Source organism: Xiphophorus maculatus, chromosome 8 (assembly GCF_002775205.1).
Source record: "Xiphophorus maculatus strain JP 163 A chromosome 8, X_maculatus-5.0-male, whole genome shotgun sequence".
In the NCBI taxonomy this organism is placed as follows: Eukaryota; Metazoa; Chordata; class Actinopteri; order Cyprinodontiformes; family Poeciliidae; genus Xiphophorus; species Xiphophorus maculatus.
In genome coordinates, this window is record NC_036450.1 from 4,759,001 (window position 1) to 4,772,434 (window position 13,434).

Sequence of the window (13,434 nt, forward strand, 5' to 3'; positions counted from 1 at the left end):
CGTCACATTTGTCGTTCCACTTCCATGACACATGAAGAGATTATGAAAAACAGGAAAGAACTGTGAAGTTTCTACAAATGGAGACTAGTGTGGGCAGGGCTGACTTTGGACTTTGTCGTCGCTGCGATAAGTGAGAGTCCAACTGGTGGTGGAAATGCTCTCCTGAATGCGGCTGTGAAGTGTTGCACCGCACCGTACTGATCCGGAGCTACTGCTGTCTCACAACACAATCCATTGGTTGGTAGACAGAAAACCTTCACTGCTTGCATCATGTTTGTTGGCAAACTACTATGGCACCATGTTAGGTGTTTGGGTTTAACCACTCCTGCCTCGTGAGAGTCCCATAGGGAATGCAAACACTCGCCATGACATTCCTGGTCCCCTTCAGTTGTAGATCCATAGGACAATGATACAGTTAGGGTGGAACTACTAGTGTCAGAAAACACAATCCATTTTTTGGGGGATGGAAAAACGTCACTGCTTGCGACAAGTACAAGACGCAAACAGCAGCTTCTCAAGAAACCCCTGAATCTGCTGATCAGGTGGGAGAGGAAGATTTGTCTCTACTTCCGATCAGCCAGTTGGATGAGACAGCTTTCTGCTGTATTTGGGAGTTTGGATGAAGTTTGGATCAGATGTAGTTGAATCTTCAGTTGATGATCAGGAAACATGTTTTACCTTTTCTTGTTGGAGGTGAAGGATGAGCACGAGTCCGAAGACTCCGAAGAAGACGAGGGAGAGGAGGAGGAGGAAGGCACGGAGTCGGATTTGGTAGGGTGTTCCTCTGATTCCTCAGGATAACAGATGATACTCTGTCGGGTTCTGTGTTTCTGGAATGATCTCTTGACCGAGTCCGACCTGCCCGTCTCAGAGCTTCGAGTCCAGCCTGAAGAAGAAACTCAAGAAGAAGTCAAAAGCAGACGGCGCCTGGCTCAGACCGTCCAGGAAGAGGAAACGAAGGATGACAGCCAAAGGTGATCGGTCGACACACACGCCACTCGTTTGTTGAAACTCGGTCGCCGGTTCTGTGTCTTACTGCCGACTGTTTTGCTTAGAACCGGAGACGGATGTTCTGCCCCAGACGTCGGGTCAGGAGTTCACAGAGATCCTCCCGTCCGAGTGCGTCGACCTCAGCAAGTCGTCGCACAGCAGCGGTGAGCTCAGAACCAATCTGGAACCCGCAGGAGTCCGGTTCCAGTCGCTGAATAGAACTAAAGATGCTTCCTTCTTTGTCTCCTTCATTTCCTCATGTGTCCTTCCCTTCCTACCGTCTTTTATGTCCATCCTTCCTTCAACCCTTTTCTTTCATTCTTCATCCCTCCCTTTCTATTTCCTTCTTTTTCCCTTTTATTCTTGTGCACTTCATTTCCTCCTTGCATCCTACCTTCCTTCTTTGTCCTTACATTTTCCGTTTCTTGTCTTTCTTTTGTCCCGTCTGAATTGCCCCTCCTTCGTTCCTCCCTTGTTGTTTTTTATGTACTTTATCCACCATCGTTTCTCCTATTCTTCCTTCTTCTCTTCGTTTGTCGTTTCCTACATACTTTTCTTCTTCATTTGTGTCCTACTTCATCTCCTTCCTTTCATTTTCCCTTCCTTAATTTTCATCCTTCCTTCCTTCTTTCTCTCCTTCCTTTCTTCCTTACTTCATCCTTCTTTCTGTTTTATTTTTCCTTTCATTTGACCTTTTTTCTTTATCTTTTTCCATTTTGTCTTCCTTCCTCCCTTTTTCCCTTCCTATTCATCCTTCTTTTGTTCCTTTTTAGCCTCTTTCCTTTCCTCCTTCCCTTTTTCTCTTTATGTTTCTTCTTTCATTTCTTCTATCATCCTTTCCTTTTTTTCTCCCTTGTAATCCTTCTTTCCCTTTTTAGCCCCCTTCCATTCTTCCTTTTCATCTTTCCTTCCTCTTTAGCCTCCTTCCTCCCTTGTCATCCTCCCTGTCATCCCTCTCTCAGCCAGCAGAGGGCGCACTGTTCCCCATCAGCCACTGATTTAACACACAAACTGACAGAAATGAGAATTAGCCGTTTCTCTGAAGGATTCTGTGTTTTTTGTGCAGGAAGCAGTTATGTGGCAGATGCAGAAGTTGTATGTTTTTTTAATACTTTATGTTCTGATTGTGTCCAGAACCTTCCGGGTCGGCCATCGAGGAGGCGCAGGAGCTGCCGCTCTGCAGCTGCCGCATGGAGACGCCGAAAAGCCGCGAGATTCTGATCCTGGCGGACAGGAAGTGCATGGCGACGGAGAGCGTGGACGGCCAGCTGACGCGCTGCCAGGGCGCCGTCCTGAAGCACGAGATGATGCGTCCGTCCAACTCGGTCCAGCTGCTGGTTCTGTGCGAGGATCACCGCAGCGGCATGGTGAAGCACCAGTGCTGCCCCGGCTGTGGGTTCTTCTGCAGAGCTGTGAGTTCAGGGGAACTGGGAGAGACTGGGAGGACTGGGAGGACTGGGATCATTCATTATTTGTGGGGGTTTTTTGTAGGGGACGTTCATGGAGTGCCAGCCGGACGTCAGCATCTCCCACCGCTTCCACCAGGCGTGCGCCTCGATGCTGAAGGGTCAGAGTTTCTGTCCGCACTGCGGGGAGGAGGCCGCCAAGGCCAAGGAGGTCACCATCGCCAAGGCCGACACCACATCCACCGTTCCTCCGGCGCAGGCCAAGGGCCCGGCGACACCAGGGGCTCCTGAGGGCCGAGCAGACACAACGACCGACAGGTCAGAGTCCAGCTGGAACACCATCCCTCTAGGGGCTAAAGCTAAGCTAACACAGATAAGATGACAGAGATATAAGCTAATGAAGTTAAGCTAACAAAGTTAACTAAGCTAAGCTAATGAAGTTAGGCTTGCTAAGCTAATGAAGTTAAGCTACAGAGGATGAGCTGACAATATGAAGTTAACCAAGCTAAGCTAACCAGGTTTGGCTTGCAAAGCTAAACTAACAGGCCCAAGCTAAAGAAGATGATAAAGTTAAGTTAAATAATCTAACAGTTATACTAGTTATACTACAAAGCTATGTTATTGAAGCTAAGCTAGCAAAGCTATGCTATCACAGTTAAGCCAAAAAGGCTAGGTTAATAAAGCTAAGCTAATAAAGTTAAGCTAAGAAACCTAAGCTAACAGAGCTAAACTAGCAGCTAAGCTAACGATGTTTGGCTTGCGAAGCTAAGCTAATGAAGTTAAGCTAACAAAGGTAAGTTAACGAAGCTAAGATAACAAAACCAAGCTAACAAATCTAACCTATCAAAGATAAGCTAACAAAGTTAATAAAGCTAAGCTAATGAAGCTAAGCTAATCAGTGAGGATTGTTTCCTTCTGCAGCTCTTCCTGTTTGTCTCCTGTGGCTGAAATCAGCGGCCGAGCCGACAGCTCGCTGTCCGCCCATCCCGCTCCGGACCCGGATGACCCAGCCATCCCAGGGTCGTCCCGCCAGCCATCTTTGCAGTCTGGAATCGGAACGATAGCGCCACCTACTCTGCCCTTAGGAACAACTAAAGAAACTCTGGAGAGTGTCCTGGTCGCCCTGGATACGGAGAAGTAAGCCGCTCTTCTTCTATCGACGCCGCAGAGACGCCATGACCTGAGACCCGTTTCTTCTTCTCTTGTCAGACCCAAGAAGCTGCGATTTCACCCCAAGCAGCTGTTCCTGTCGGCCAAACAGGGAGAGCTGAAGAAGGTGGTGCTCATGCTGGGTGGGTGGAGCTTCGCCTCAGCGCTCCGAACGAATCTGGTTTTGTTTTTGTCTGGTTATTTATTATTTACTTATTGATCTCAGAATTGTGATTTTAATTTTAGAATCCTGATTTTAATCTGAGATTTTACTTGTTTCTCAGAATTCTGACTTTGTTCCTTAATTTCTTCCTCAAAATTATATTTTCTAAGAATTCTGATATTAACCTCAGCAATCCAAACTTTTTCTCAGAATTTTCTTTTTTTTCTCAGAATTGTGATTTTAATGGTAGAATCTTAGTTTTAATCTCAGAAATTTGGCTTGTCAGAAGTGTGACTTTTTTTCTGACTTTTTTCCCTCAGAATTCTCATTTTAATTTTAGAATTCTGATTTTAATCTCAGAATTCTACTTTTCTTGAACTTTTTCTCAGAATTTTGATTTTAATTGTAGAATTTTGACATTAAATTAGCGACGTTGTGTTTTTTGTTCTGGGGATTTTTGTTGCTCTGCCTCAGAGATTCTCAATAAATGCAGTAAAGTTTGTGGCTGTGAAAGACGAAATGTGAAAAAAATCTTAGCAGGTTTGACAGAAATTTAAAAAATAATTTTTTTAATAGTTCTTTAGTTTCTTTAAATTTGCGACCTTTCAAGCCTGAATGATTCATGAAAACATAAGGAAAGAAATGCTTTAAAAAGTCAACAGAAATGTCGTTTTATTCAGGATTGTTCTGTGTAGCTCCATGTTCTGTCAGGAATTTGATGTGGCGTGTTGTTGGTTTTTAGTGGACGGTACCGACCCAAACTTCAAGATGGACTCCCAGAACAAACGCACGCCGCTCCACGCCGCCGCTGAGGGAGGCTACGCCGACATCTGCCACATGCTGGTTCAGGTGGGGTAAACTCTCGGCTCTCGGTGGTCGATCCAAACCCCGGTTCTGGTTCTGATTGTGTCCCGGTGCGGCTCGTGTTCAGGCCGGAGCGAACCTGGACATGTGCGACGAAGACCAGCGGACGCCGCTGATGGAGGCGTGTGAGAACAACCACATGGAGGTGGTGCTGTACCTGCTGCGGGCCGGAGCCAGCGCCATGCACAAGGTGCGTCCGCCATCAGAACATCCGGGACTTCAGGGAAACATTTGGGTCTGAACCAGGTTTCTGCTCCTCACAGGATGTTGAAGGGTTCACATGTCTCCACCTAGCGGCCAAGTCTGGTCATTACAGCGTGGTGGAGCACCTTCTGTCCACTGGGCTGGTGGACGTCAACTGTCAGGTGAGAGCAGCTTCAGTCTGCAAACCAGGGGAAGACATTTAAAGAGACAGGTCACTATTAAAGAGACAGGTCACTATTAAAGAGACAGGTCACTATTAAAGAGGCAGGTCACTATTAAAGAGACAGGTCACTATTAAAGAGACAGGTCACTATTAAAGAGACAGGTCACCTATTTAAAGAGACAGGTCACTATTAAAGAGACAGGTCACCTATTTAAAGAGACAAGTCACCTATTGCAAAGGTCTGTCCGTTTATCCATCTGTCTGTCTTTTAATCCTCAATTCATTTGTCCATCCATCCATCCATCCGTTTGTTCTGTCGTTCATCCATTTACTGACTTTTCTAACTATCAATCATCCACCTGTTCATTCATCCATTCACTTATCTATTTTTTTCCTATTTGTCCATCTTTCAGTCGTTTATCTTTTTCTTTCTAGTATTCAGATCGTTTCTTCATCCCTCCATCCGTCCTTCTGTCTTTTCTTCCAGTCTGTCGTTTTTACAGGTTTCCTCTTTTATATCCGCGAAGCTGCAGAAACTCAACCCATAAATCTATACTGATGTTTTTATTTGCTTTAAAAATAATCTGAGAAACAAATAACCTTGAAAACTGGATTCTGGATCAGCAGGAATATTAAAACATGTTTTTGTTCGCAGAATTTTCTAAACTCTTCCATCTCTCCTCCTTCAACTGAGCCGGGTTTTTTTGTTGTTTTGTTCTTCATGCATGAAGGATTCATTGTCTGACTGATGGATAAAGATAAAGAAATAAGATTTTCCTTCCAGAAACAGATCTAATCTGGGGTCATTTCCTGTTTCTGCAGGATGATGGCGGTTGGACAGCCATGATCTGGGCCACCGAGTACAAACATGTGGACCAGGTGAAGCTGCTTCTGTCCAAAGGAGCCGACATCAACATCAGGGATAAGGTCGGTCCGGGCGGGTTTTGGTTTTGCTTTGGGTTTACATGGAAACTAAACAAACATTTTCTTTGCTCTTTTTTTTCCAGGAGAAAAACATCTGCCTTCACTGGGCGGCGTTTTCCGGCAGCGTGGAAATCTCCGAGGTTCTCCTGAACGCCCAGTGTGACCTGCAAGCCGTCAACGTCCACGGAGACTCTCCTCTGCACATCGCCGCGCGGGAAAACCGCCTGGACTGTGTCAAGTAAACAACTCCAGCTCCAAACGGCACAAAATAACGCTGCAAATAACGATTATCCTACTAATCCTACCTACTAGTTATTCTCACGATTAATCGATTAATCGGATTTTAAAAAAGGCACAATATTCTCATTTTTTTCATTTAACCACTTAAGACCTTTTTGTACAATATTAGAAAAGTATTAAAAGATTCAAATAAGTAATAAATATTTTATTTCCTAAAATGCAAGCCTAGGGATTCCTATAGTGAATCTACAACTAATGATTACTAATCGATCAGTTATTCTGACGATTAATCAAATGAAAACTCGGTGCATTCTACAGATTTTTCATTTAATCATTTATTACATAAAAAAATACAAATAATTGAGTTCTTTTTTTTAAATAAGAAAAGAAACATGTTATTGCCTGAAAATCATTCCTTTAGTGAATTTGAGCTGAGTTTGTTTTGGCAAAAACGTTTTTACAAAAAAAGGTTTTTCCTTTTCTTAAATAGAGAATGTACTTGTTTTTGTATATTTTTGGCTTAAATGTTGCTCTGAATGTGTTATTATTTACACCAAATGGTTTTTTTCATCTGTACACTCAAATTAAGATTTAATTGATTACTAAATTAGTTGGCGATTATTTCAATCGATTAATCCGATTAATTGTTTCAACTCTAGTCTGAAATCACCGTTTTCTCTGGACGCAGTTTGAATCACATGATTGTGGAAAGTTTAGGAGAAGCAGTTCTAATGTTTAATAAATCAATGGTGGTGCCTCTTGAGGAGTTTTGACTAAAATATATTTACAGGAGAAGCTGTTCTTATCTTAATTGCAAAATGTATTTATTTTTTGTACAGTTTTGACTGAATTACTGTCCTGAATGTTTTTTTCATTAAACTGTCTTTTTTGAGTCTTTTTATTCCGATTAGTGATTGATTACTTACTAAATTAGTAGACCATTATTTCAATAATTGATTAATCACGATTAATCGCGATTAATCGTTTCAGCCCTGCTGGCAAATAATTTTCCATATTCCACAGGACCTCAACTGCCTCAAACAAAGATAAAATGTGGAGTTCCTTTTAGTTTAAAACCAAAGACAATGATGTTTACTGACAATTAATCCGATTAATCATTTCAAACCTAAGGCAAAAATGCGTGTCTGTAGTTCTAAAAGCTGCTGCAGAGCAGGGCGGTTGTGTGAAACCGGGTTTTGTCTCCTCAGGCTGTTCTTGTCTCGAGGAGCTAATGTGTTTCTGAAGAACCGCGAGGGAGAGACTCCTCCGGACTGCTGCAGCCACAACTCCAAGGCCTGGGGCGCCTTGCATGCACACAAGAGGGAGAGGGACGCCAAAAATGGACGGCTCAGGCAGACCGAAGAGAAACTGCTTCACAGGTTGGGACTTTGATGCAGTTTGCTCAGCGGTAAGATAAAAAATGAGCTTTAAGAGAGAAACATGGTGTGTTTCTGTTGGCAGTGACATATCTTTAGGCCAGGAGCAAGTTTCCATTCCTTGTGTGAACTCTGTGGACAGCGAGCCGATCCCAGACGACTACAAATACATCACAGAAAACTGCGTCACGTCGCCCATGAACATCGACCGGAACATCACACACCTGCAGGTGGGTCTGAGGTCTTCTGGTGTTTTAGAGGAAATAAAGAGTTCAGCAGAGTCACTAACTGATGTTTATGTTTCCTCACAGTACTGTGTTTGTAAAGAAGATTGTTCTACCAGCATTTGCATGTGTGGACAGCTGAGTCTGCGCCGCTGGTACGACAAGGTGAGGACGAGCATGTTCTGGAAAAACTCCAGAACCCTAAAGTGGTTCTCATCGGGGCATCCAGGCTTTTAAATTCTCTGTTTGGACTTTGGCTGCTTGCAGTCTCAGGACTAATTCATCCCAAAGGTGTTCTATCGGACCGGACCAGTAAAGTTCTTCACTCAGCCACAACTTAGGGACTTTGAATCTAAAGTATGTCACTGACAGATGTGGTGTCTTTATCTAAAAAGCACAAGTTGCTTACTTGATAAAGATTAGAGCTAGCCTATTAAATGCTAACGTGCTAATGGACAGCAGAGCACAGAAAGTAGACAATACAGTGGATGGCACGGCTAGGCATGCTAGCTGTTAGCTTTAGCCAATGAGGAGTCTTCCCTATCGAAGGCTAATGCTAACCATGCAATGCTAATACCAAGATATTTGTTCTAATGGGCAGAAGATGCGGTGGCAATCCAGTTCATCATCAGACTCGGCATGCTAACTGTTAGCCTATCCAAGGCTGATGTTGGCTAGTCAATGCTAAAACCAGCCTATCTATGCTAATGGACAGAAGAGGCCACCAGCCTAGGCCTGCTAGTTGTTAACCTATTCAGGGCTAATGCTAGCCTAGCCAATGGTAATAACTTATCTATGCTAATTCCTCCCATTAATGCCCTAAGTAATCTCCAGAAAACTTGACAAACTTCTGATTTAGACCATCTTAACAGACAGAAACAGGCAGAAAAACATTAAATTTGTTGAGTTTTTAAAGTGTTTTTTACAGTGATGTACATTACCGGCTTCATTTCTTCCTCTCCTGTGTCTCTGGGCGAGCAGAGCGGCTGCCTGCTGCCTGAGTTTTGTCGTGAGGAGCCGCCGCTGATCTTTGAGTGCAACCACGCGTGTTCCTGCTGGAGGACCTGCAAGAACCGCGTCGTTCAAAACGGACTCAGGTGACTCCAGAGAGTCTCAGCGTGCTCAGATAAAATCCTCGTAAAGTTGTTTTGACTTTCAGGAAGAGAGAAACTGTTGTGATTTAAATGTTTTTAACTCTTTAGGGTCAGACTCGAGGTTTTCAGAACCGGTAACAAAGGCTGGGGAGTCCGAACCCTGCAGGATATTCCACAGGGGAGCTTCGTTTGCGAGTGAGTTTAACGCAACACAGCAACACAAAAATGTTTAATGTGGTAAAAACTTACAGCTGCAGTGACACAAGCAGGCCACTAGGTGGAGATGACGTTACGTCTCTCTGGCATCAGATCACTTTGTGTGATTTTGTTTCACCTTGACTGAATAATTTACAGAAACTGGGAACACTGGGAGCTTCTTAACTTCTTATAAACACCAGCTTCACTTTTTAGTGATACAACGAACAATCAGTTTAGTAATTGAGCAATTATTCTGACGATTAATCGATTAATCGAGTAAAAGAAGTGGCATATTCTACAGATTTTTCATTTAACCACTTGAGCCCTTTTATGTAATATATAAGAAAATAAACATTTTTGTTGCCTAAAATGCAAAACTTTTGCATTTTGTTTGTAAATCCGGAGCAGGTGAAGCTAAAACGAAACAACTTGACAAATTTTGGCTAAAAAATATTTACAAACAAATGTGTTTTTATCTTAAATGCAAAATCTGTATATTTTCGTTTAACTGTTGCTTTGAAAATGTTTTTTTCCACCAAATTGCCTTTTTTTCGTCATTATACTCCAGGTAGCCATTAATCTATTAGTAAACTATTTGACAATTATTTTAAGAATTGATTAATCGTTTCATCTGTAATTCAAATATATGGATTATGAATGATTTTGTGTTTTTTTATCTTCTGTAGAGAAGATAAAACACAATGAGTTCACATGGTTAATGAACGACCCTGAACTTCTGTAGTTTTTGTTTCCTTCCTTTCTCCATAATAATAATAATAATAATAATAATAATAATAATAGTTCATAATGTTATTTTTCTTTCTTTAACTGCAGAACATTTCTTCCTCTGCCTGATTTCCAACAGGTACGTTGGTGAGATCATCTCTGAAGGTGAAGCAGATACCAGACAAAACGATGCTTACCTGTTCAGCCTGGATGATAAGGTGAATTTCACAATAAAATCTATTTTAAATTCATAATTATTCTCCATTTATCACATTAAATCCAGTTCAGTTACATTAAACCTGAATAAAACCTGAGTGCTTCTAAAAGCCGCTGTGTGTTTATCTCCTTGTTGTGTTTTTTTTTGTCCCAGCCTGAAGATCAGTACTGCATCGACGCCCGTTTCTATGGCAACATCAGCCGCTTCCTGAACCACATGTGTGAGCCCAACCTGTTCGCCTGTCGGGTTTTCACCACACACCAGGACCTCCGGTTCCCGCACATCGCCTTCTTCGCCAGCGAGAACGTGAAGGCCGGGGAGGAGCTCGGGTAAATCTGCTGCCTGTCGGGTCCGAATGACGGAACCAACGGAACCTTTAATCCATAAAACCGTCGGGTTCTGATGCAGAAGCAGCCGAAGATACAAACCAGGATTATTTCTGTTGAAACTGTCAGAAATTTAAAAGTAAAATAAGTAAATTATACAAATAAATAAATACAAAATTTAGGAAAATGAAGAGGTAAAAAATTTATTAATTATTGAAAAATAAATGGATGAATAAATGAAAGACAAAAAAATATCCAGCCATTATTTAAAAATAAAGAAATTTAAAAAAGTTCAGCAATAATAAATTCAAAATAAATCAATTAAATAATTTAAAACAATAAAATAGAAATAAATTTAAAAAGTTGAACAATAATTACTTAAAAATAAATTTTCATTTTTTCCAAATTTGCCACAATTTTGTTTTTCAACATTTTATTTCTGGTTGCAGTTTTTATTTATTTTTTAAATTATCCAAACTATTGGTTAATTTTGAGTTAATTTTTAAGCAATATTAATTAAAAATAAGTTAATTTTGCAGCATTTTATTCTGAAGCTGCAGCATTTTTTCTGCTGCTGTAACATTTTCATTTGCAGCATTTTGTCTGGTGAGATAAATTAAAGCTTGAATCAGTTTTTATAAACCTATTTTTTCTACTCCTTTATTTTCTGCTTGCAGGATTCTTTCTGTAACATTTAGGAGAAATTCAAGCAAATAATAAATCGATTTTAAATTCTCTTGGCATGTATTTATTTTATTTGTTTATTTGTTGCAGCATTTTTTGTTTTGTTTTTTAGCTTCTTCTTTTTTTCACGGTTACATTTGTTTCCATTTTATTTTGGAGTTTGCTTCCTTCCTGTGTTTGCTCTGCCGTCGTCCGCCATCTTGTCGTCCTACTTCCTGCTGCCTGACGGGTCCTGCTCCGTTGCTCCGTTGCTCCGTGGCTCCGTTGCTCCGTTGCTCCGTTGCTCCGTTTCCTTTCTCCTGATCCGTTTTCTTCTTCTGGTGTTCTCCAGGTTTAACTACGGCGACCACTTCTGGGAAGTCAAGGGGAAGCTGTTCAGCTGCGAATGCGGCTCCTCCAAGTGTAAGTACTCGTCTGTCGCCATGGCGACGACGCCCGAGGACCAGCAGCAGCCCAGCGCGCTGCCCGACACCAGCTCTTCCAGCGGCGCCTCCTAGAGGCCGCTCCGGGCGTCTCTGAGCGAATCGTACTGTATCTCCGCCTCCCGCCGTTACCAGGGACCGTTCTTCTACAAACTGAAAAACTTTGAGCTCCAGATGCACAAACCGAACCCTGGACCCGATTCTCGACTTCATCATGTGTCGTGTGGAAACGAAGAGGGACAAAAAAAAAAAAACACTCTGTGTTGCAACAGAACGTTTGCTGGAAGGAAAAACTGTACTTTTGTTTTTTTTTTGTTTTAATAAGCAGAATTATTGTGAATGAGAAATCTGGGAACTCTTTCTGTTTTGTTCTGTTTTTTTTCAGGTGCGACAACCATGAAATATGACGGAGTATTAAGGCCACGAAAAGAAAATAAATAAATGAATAAAATTACAAAAATAAAGTCTTAAAAGAATTAAGTGACAATATTACAAGAATAAAGAAAAAATAATACAAGAGAAGACATAGTTTTATGAGAATAAAGTGGAAATACTTTGACTTTATCTTGTAACACCAAACTTTTATTCTCGTATTATTTTGACTTTTTTTTCATAACTTTATCTTCTTCTTGTAAACCTGCGACTTTATTCTGTAAAATCACGACTTTATTCTTGTAATATTGCAACTTTAGTCTTTAAATGTTATTTTATCGTAAAACTGCGACTTTATTCTTGCAATATTTGCTTTATTCCTGTAATATTACGACATAAATCTCATAAGGTTATGGCTATTCTCATAAAACTACGACTTTACTCTCGTAATATTATGACTGTATTTGTAATTTTATGGTAAAACTGACTCCATTCTCTCAATATTTCGGTTTATTCTGATAAAATTACGCCGTTTTCTTCATTTTCTTCTTGTCGCCTTCGTTCTCCGCCGTATCCAATCATTCCAGCGATTATTGATTCCCGTTTCCTCGTTCTCGTCTCGTCAAAAAGCTGAAAACTCGAAGCTACTCCATGAGGTCAGATTAGTTTTCAAACACGTTTTACTTTTTTTTATTTTTAAACTAATATTTTCTGGAGCGGTTTAGGAATATATTTAGTAATTTTAAAGAAAGAAAGCGCAGAACACAGGAAACTGGTGCTGACATGTTTTTACCTTCGTTCTCATTTTTATGATCCAAGTGAACATAGTTTGTAAAATAAGAGAATGTTTTTACTTTTTTTTATGTTTAATTTTATCCTGTTTTCTAATCATAGTCAGATTTTAATTTCTGGTCATGATTTTCTTTTTTTTTCTTAACAGACGTCTTTTGTGCAAAGTTGAATAAATTGGGAAAATGTCGGATAAATTGCACTTCCATTAACCTGTTACATATTTCTGGACTGTGAACCATCCGTCTGATTGGTTGTATCTTTTTCAATAAATTTATTATCAATGATTGATTGATTGATTGTGGGGATTCTTCACTGCATGGAAACAAAACAACAAAAGTCTCTGTGTTGGTTAAAATGGTCTTTTATTTTGAAGGTTCAGTTTGCAGGAAGTTGAGGTTGATTCCATGCAGCCTGGAAAAGTTTGGAATCGGATTCCAGGATCTTCCAGGTCTTTCGTTCCTTTTTCTCATCCCTCCTTCTCCCTCGATGTAAACATGTTTCCTTCTTCCTTCCTTTCTCATTTCCTTTCTTCCTTTTGCTTTTCTTTGCTCTTTCCATCATCACTTCTTCTCTTCCTTTTTTAATCAGCTACTATCGGTTACTCCCTCTTTTTTTCCTTTCTTCCTTCTTTTCCTTATTTTCTCATCCTTTGTTTTTCTTCCTTATTCTTTTCCTTTTGTCCCTTCTGTTCTTTCTTTCTTCCTTCTTTCCATCATTTTTGCCTCCTTTTCTCATGTCCTTTCTTTCTATCTTCCTTATTTCTTGTCTTTCATTCACTCCTTTCTTCCTTCATTGTTTCTTTCCTTCTTGCTATTCTTCATTCTTTCCTTAATTCCTTCTTCTCTTGTCTCCTTTTCTTCCTGTTTTATTTCTCACTCGTTCCTTCCATCCTTCCTTCTT

General features: G+C 40.8%; 1 protein-coding gene across 4 annotated transcripts in view; it reads left to right on the top strand.

Moving 5' to 3' along the window:
* ehmt1 (euchromatic histone lysine methyltransferase 1) overlaps positions 1 to 12,820 on the top strand; it is a 34,812-nt gene extending 21,992 nt beyond the window's left edge. For 3 of the 4 annotated variants that reach the window (XM_023338433.1, XM_023338431.1, XM_014474133.2), the window contains exons 7-26: positions 694 to 771; positions 872 to 974; positions 1,056 to 1,154; positions 2,125 to 2,402; positions 2,482 to 2,714; positions 3,318 to 3,533; positions 3,606 to 3,688; positions 4,451 to 4,557; positions 4,640 to 4,762; positions 4,836 to 4,937; positions 5,762 to 5,866; positions 5,947 to 6,101; positions 7,312 to 7,482; positions 7,565 to 7,709; positions 7,791 to 7,868; positions 8,685 to 8,800; positions 8,906 to 8,992; positions 9,861 to 9,939; positions 10,092 to 10,267; positions 11,280 to 12,820. In XM_023338433.1, coding sequence (XP_023194201.1) covers positions 694 to 771; positions 872 to 974; positions 1,056 to 1,154; positions 2,125 to 2,402; positions 2,482 to 2,714; positions 3,318 to 3,533; positions 3,606 to 3,688; positions 4,451 to 4,557; positions 4,640 to 4,762; positions 4,836 to 4,937; positions 5,762 to 5,866; positions 5,947 to 6,101; positions 7,312 to 7,482; positions 7,565 to 7,709; positions 7,791 to 7,868; positions 8,685 to 8,800; positions 8,906 to 8,992; positions 9,861 to 9,939; positions 10,092 to 10,267; positions 11,280 to 11,445 — 2,700 coding nt within the window. In that variant the 3' untranslated portion in view covers positions 11,446 to 12,820. The remainder of the gene's footprint in view (positions 1 to 693; positions 772 to 871; positions 975 to 1,055; positions 1,155 to 2,124; positions 2,403 to 2,481; positions 2,715 to 3,317; positions 3,534 to 3,605; positions 3,689 to 4,450; positions 4,558 to 4,639; positions 4,763 to 4,835; positions 4,938 to 5,761; positions 5,867 to 5,946; positions 6,102 to 7,311; positions 7,483 to 7,564; positions 7,710 to 7,790; positions 7,869 to 8,684; positions 8,801 to 8,905; positions 8,993 to 9,860; positions 9,940 to 10,091; positions 10,268 to 11,279) is intronic. The other variant, XM_023338432.1, reaches the window with a different exon arrangement.
* Positions 12,821 to 13,434: the final 614 nt, after the last annotated feature.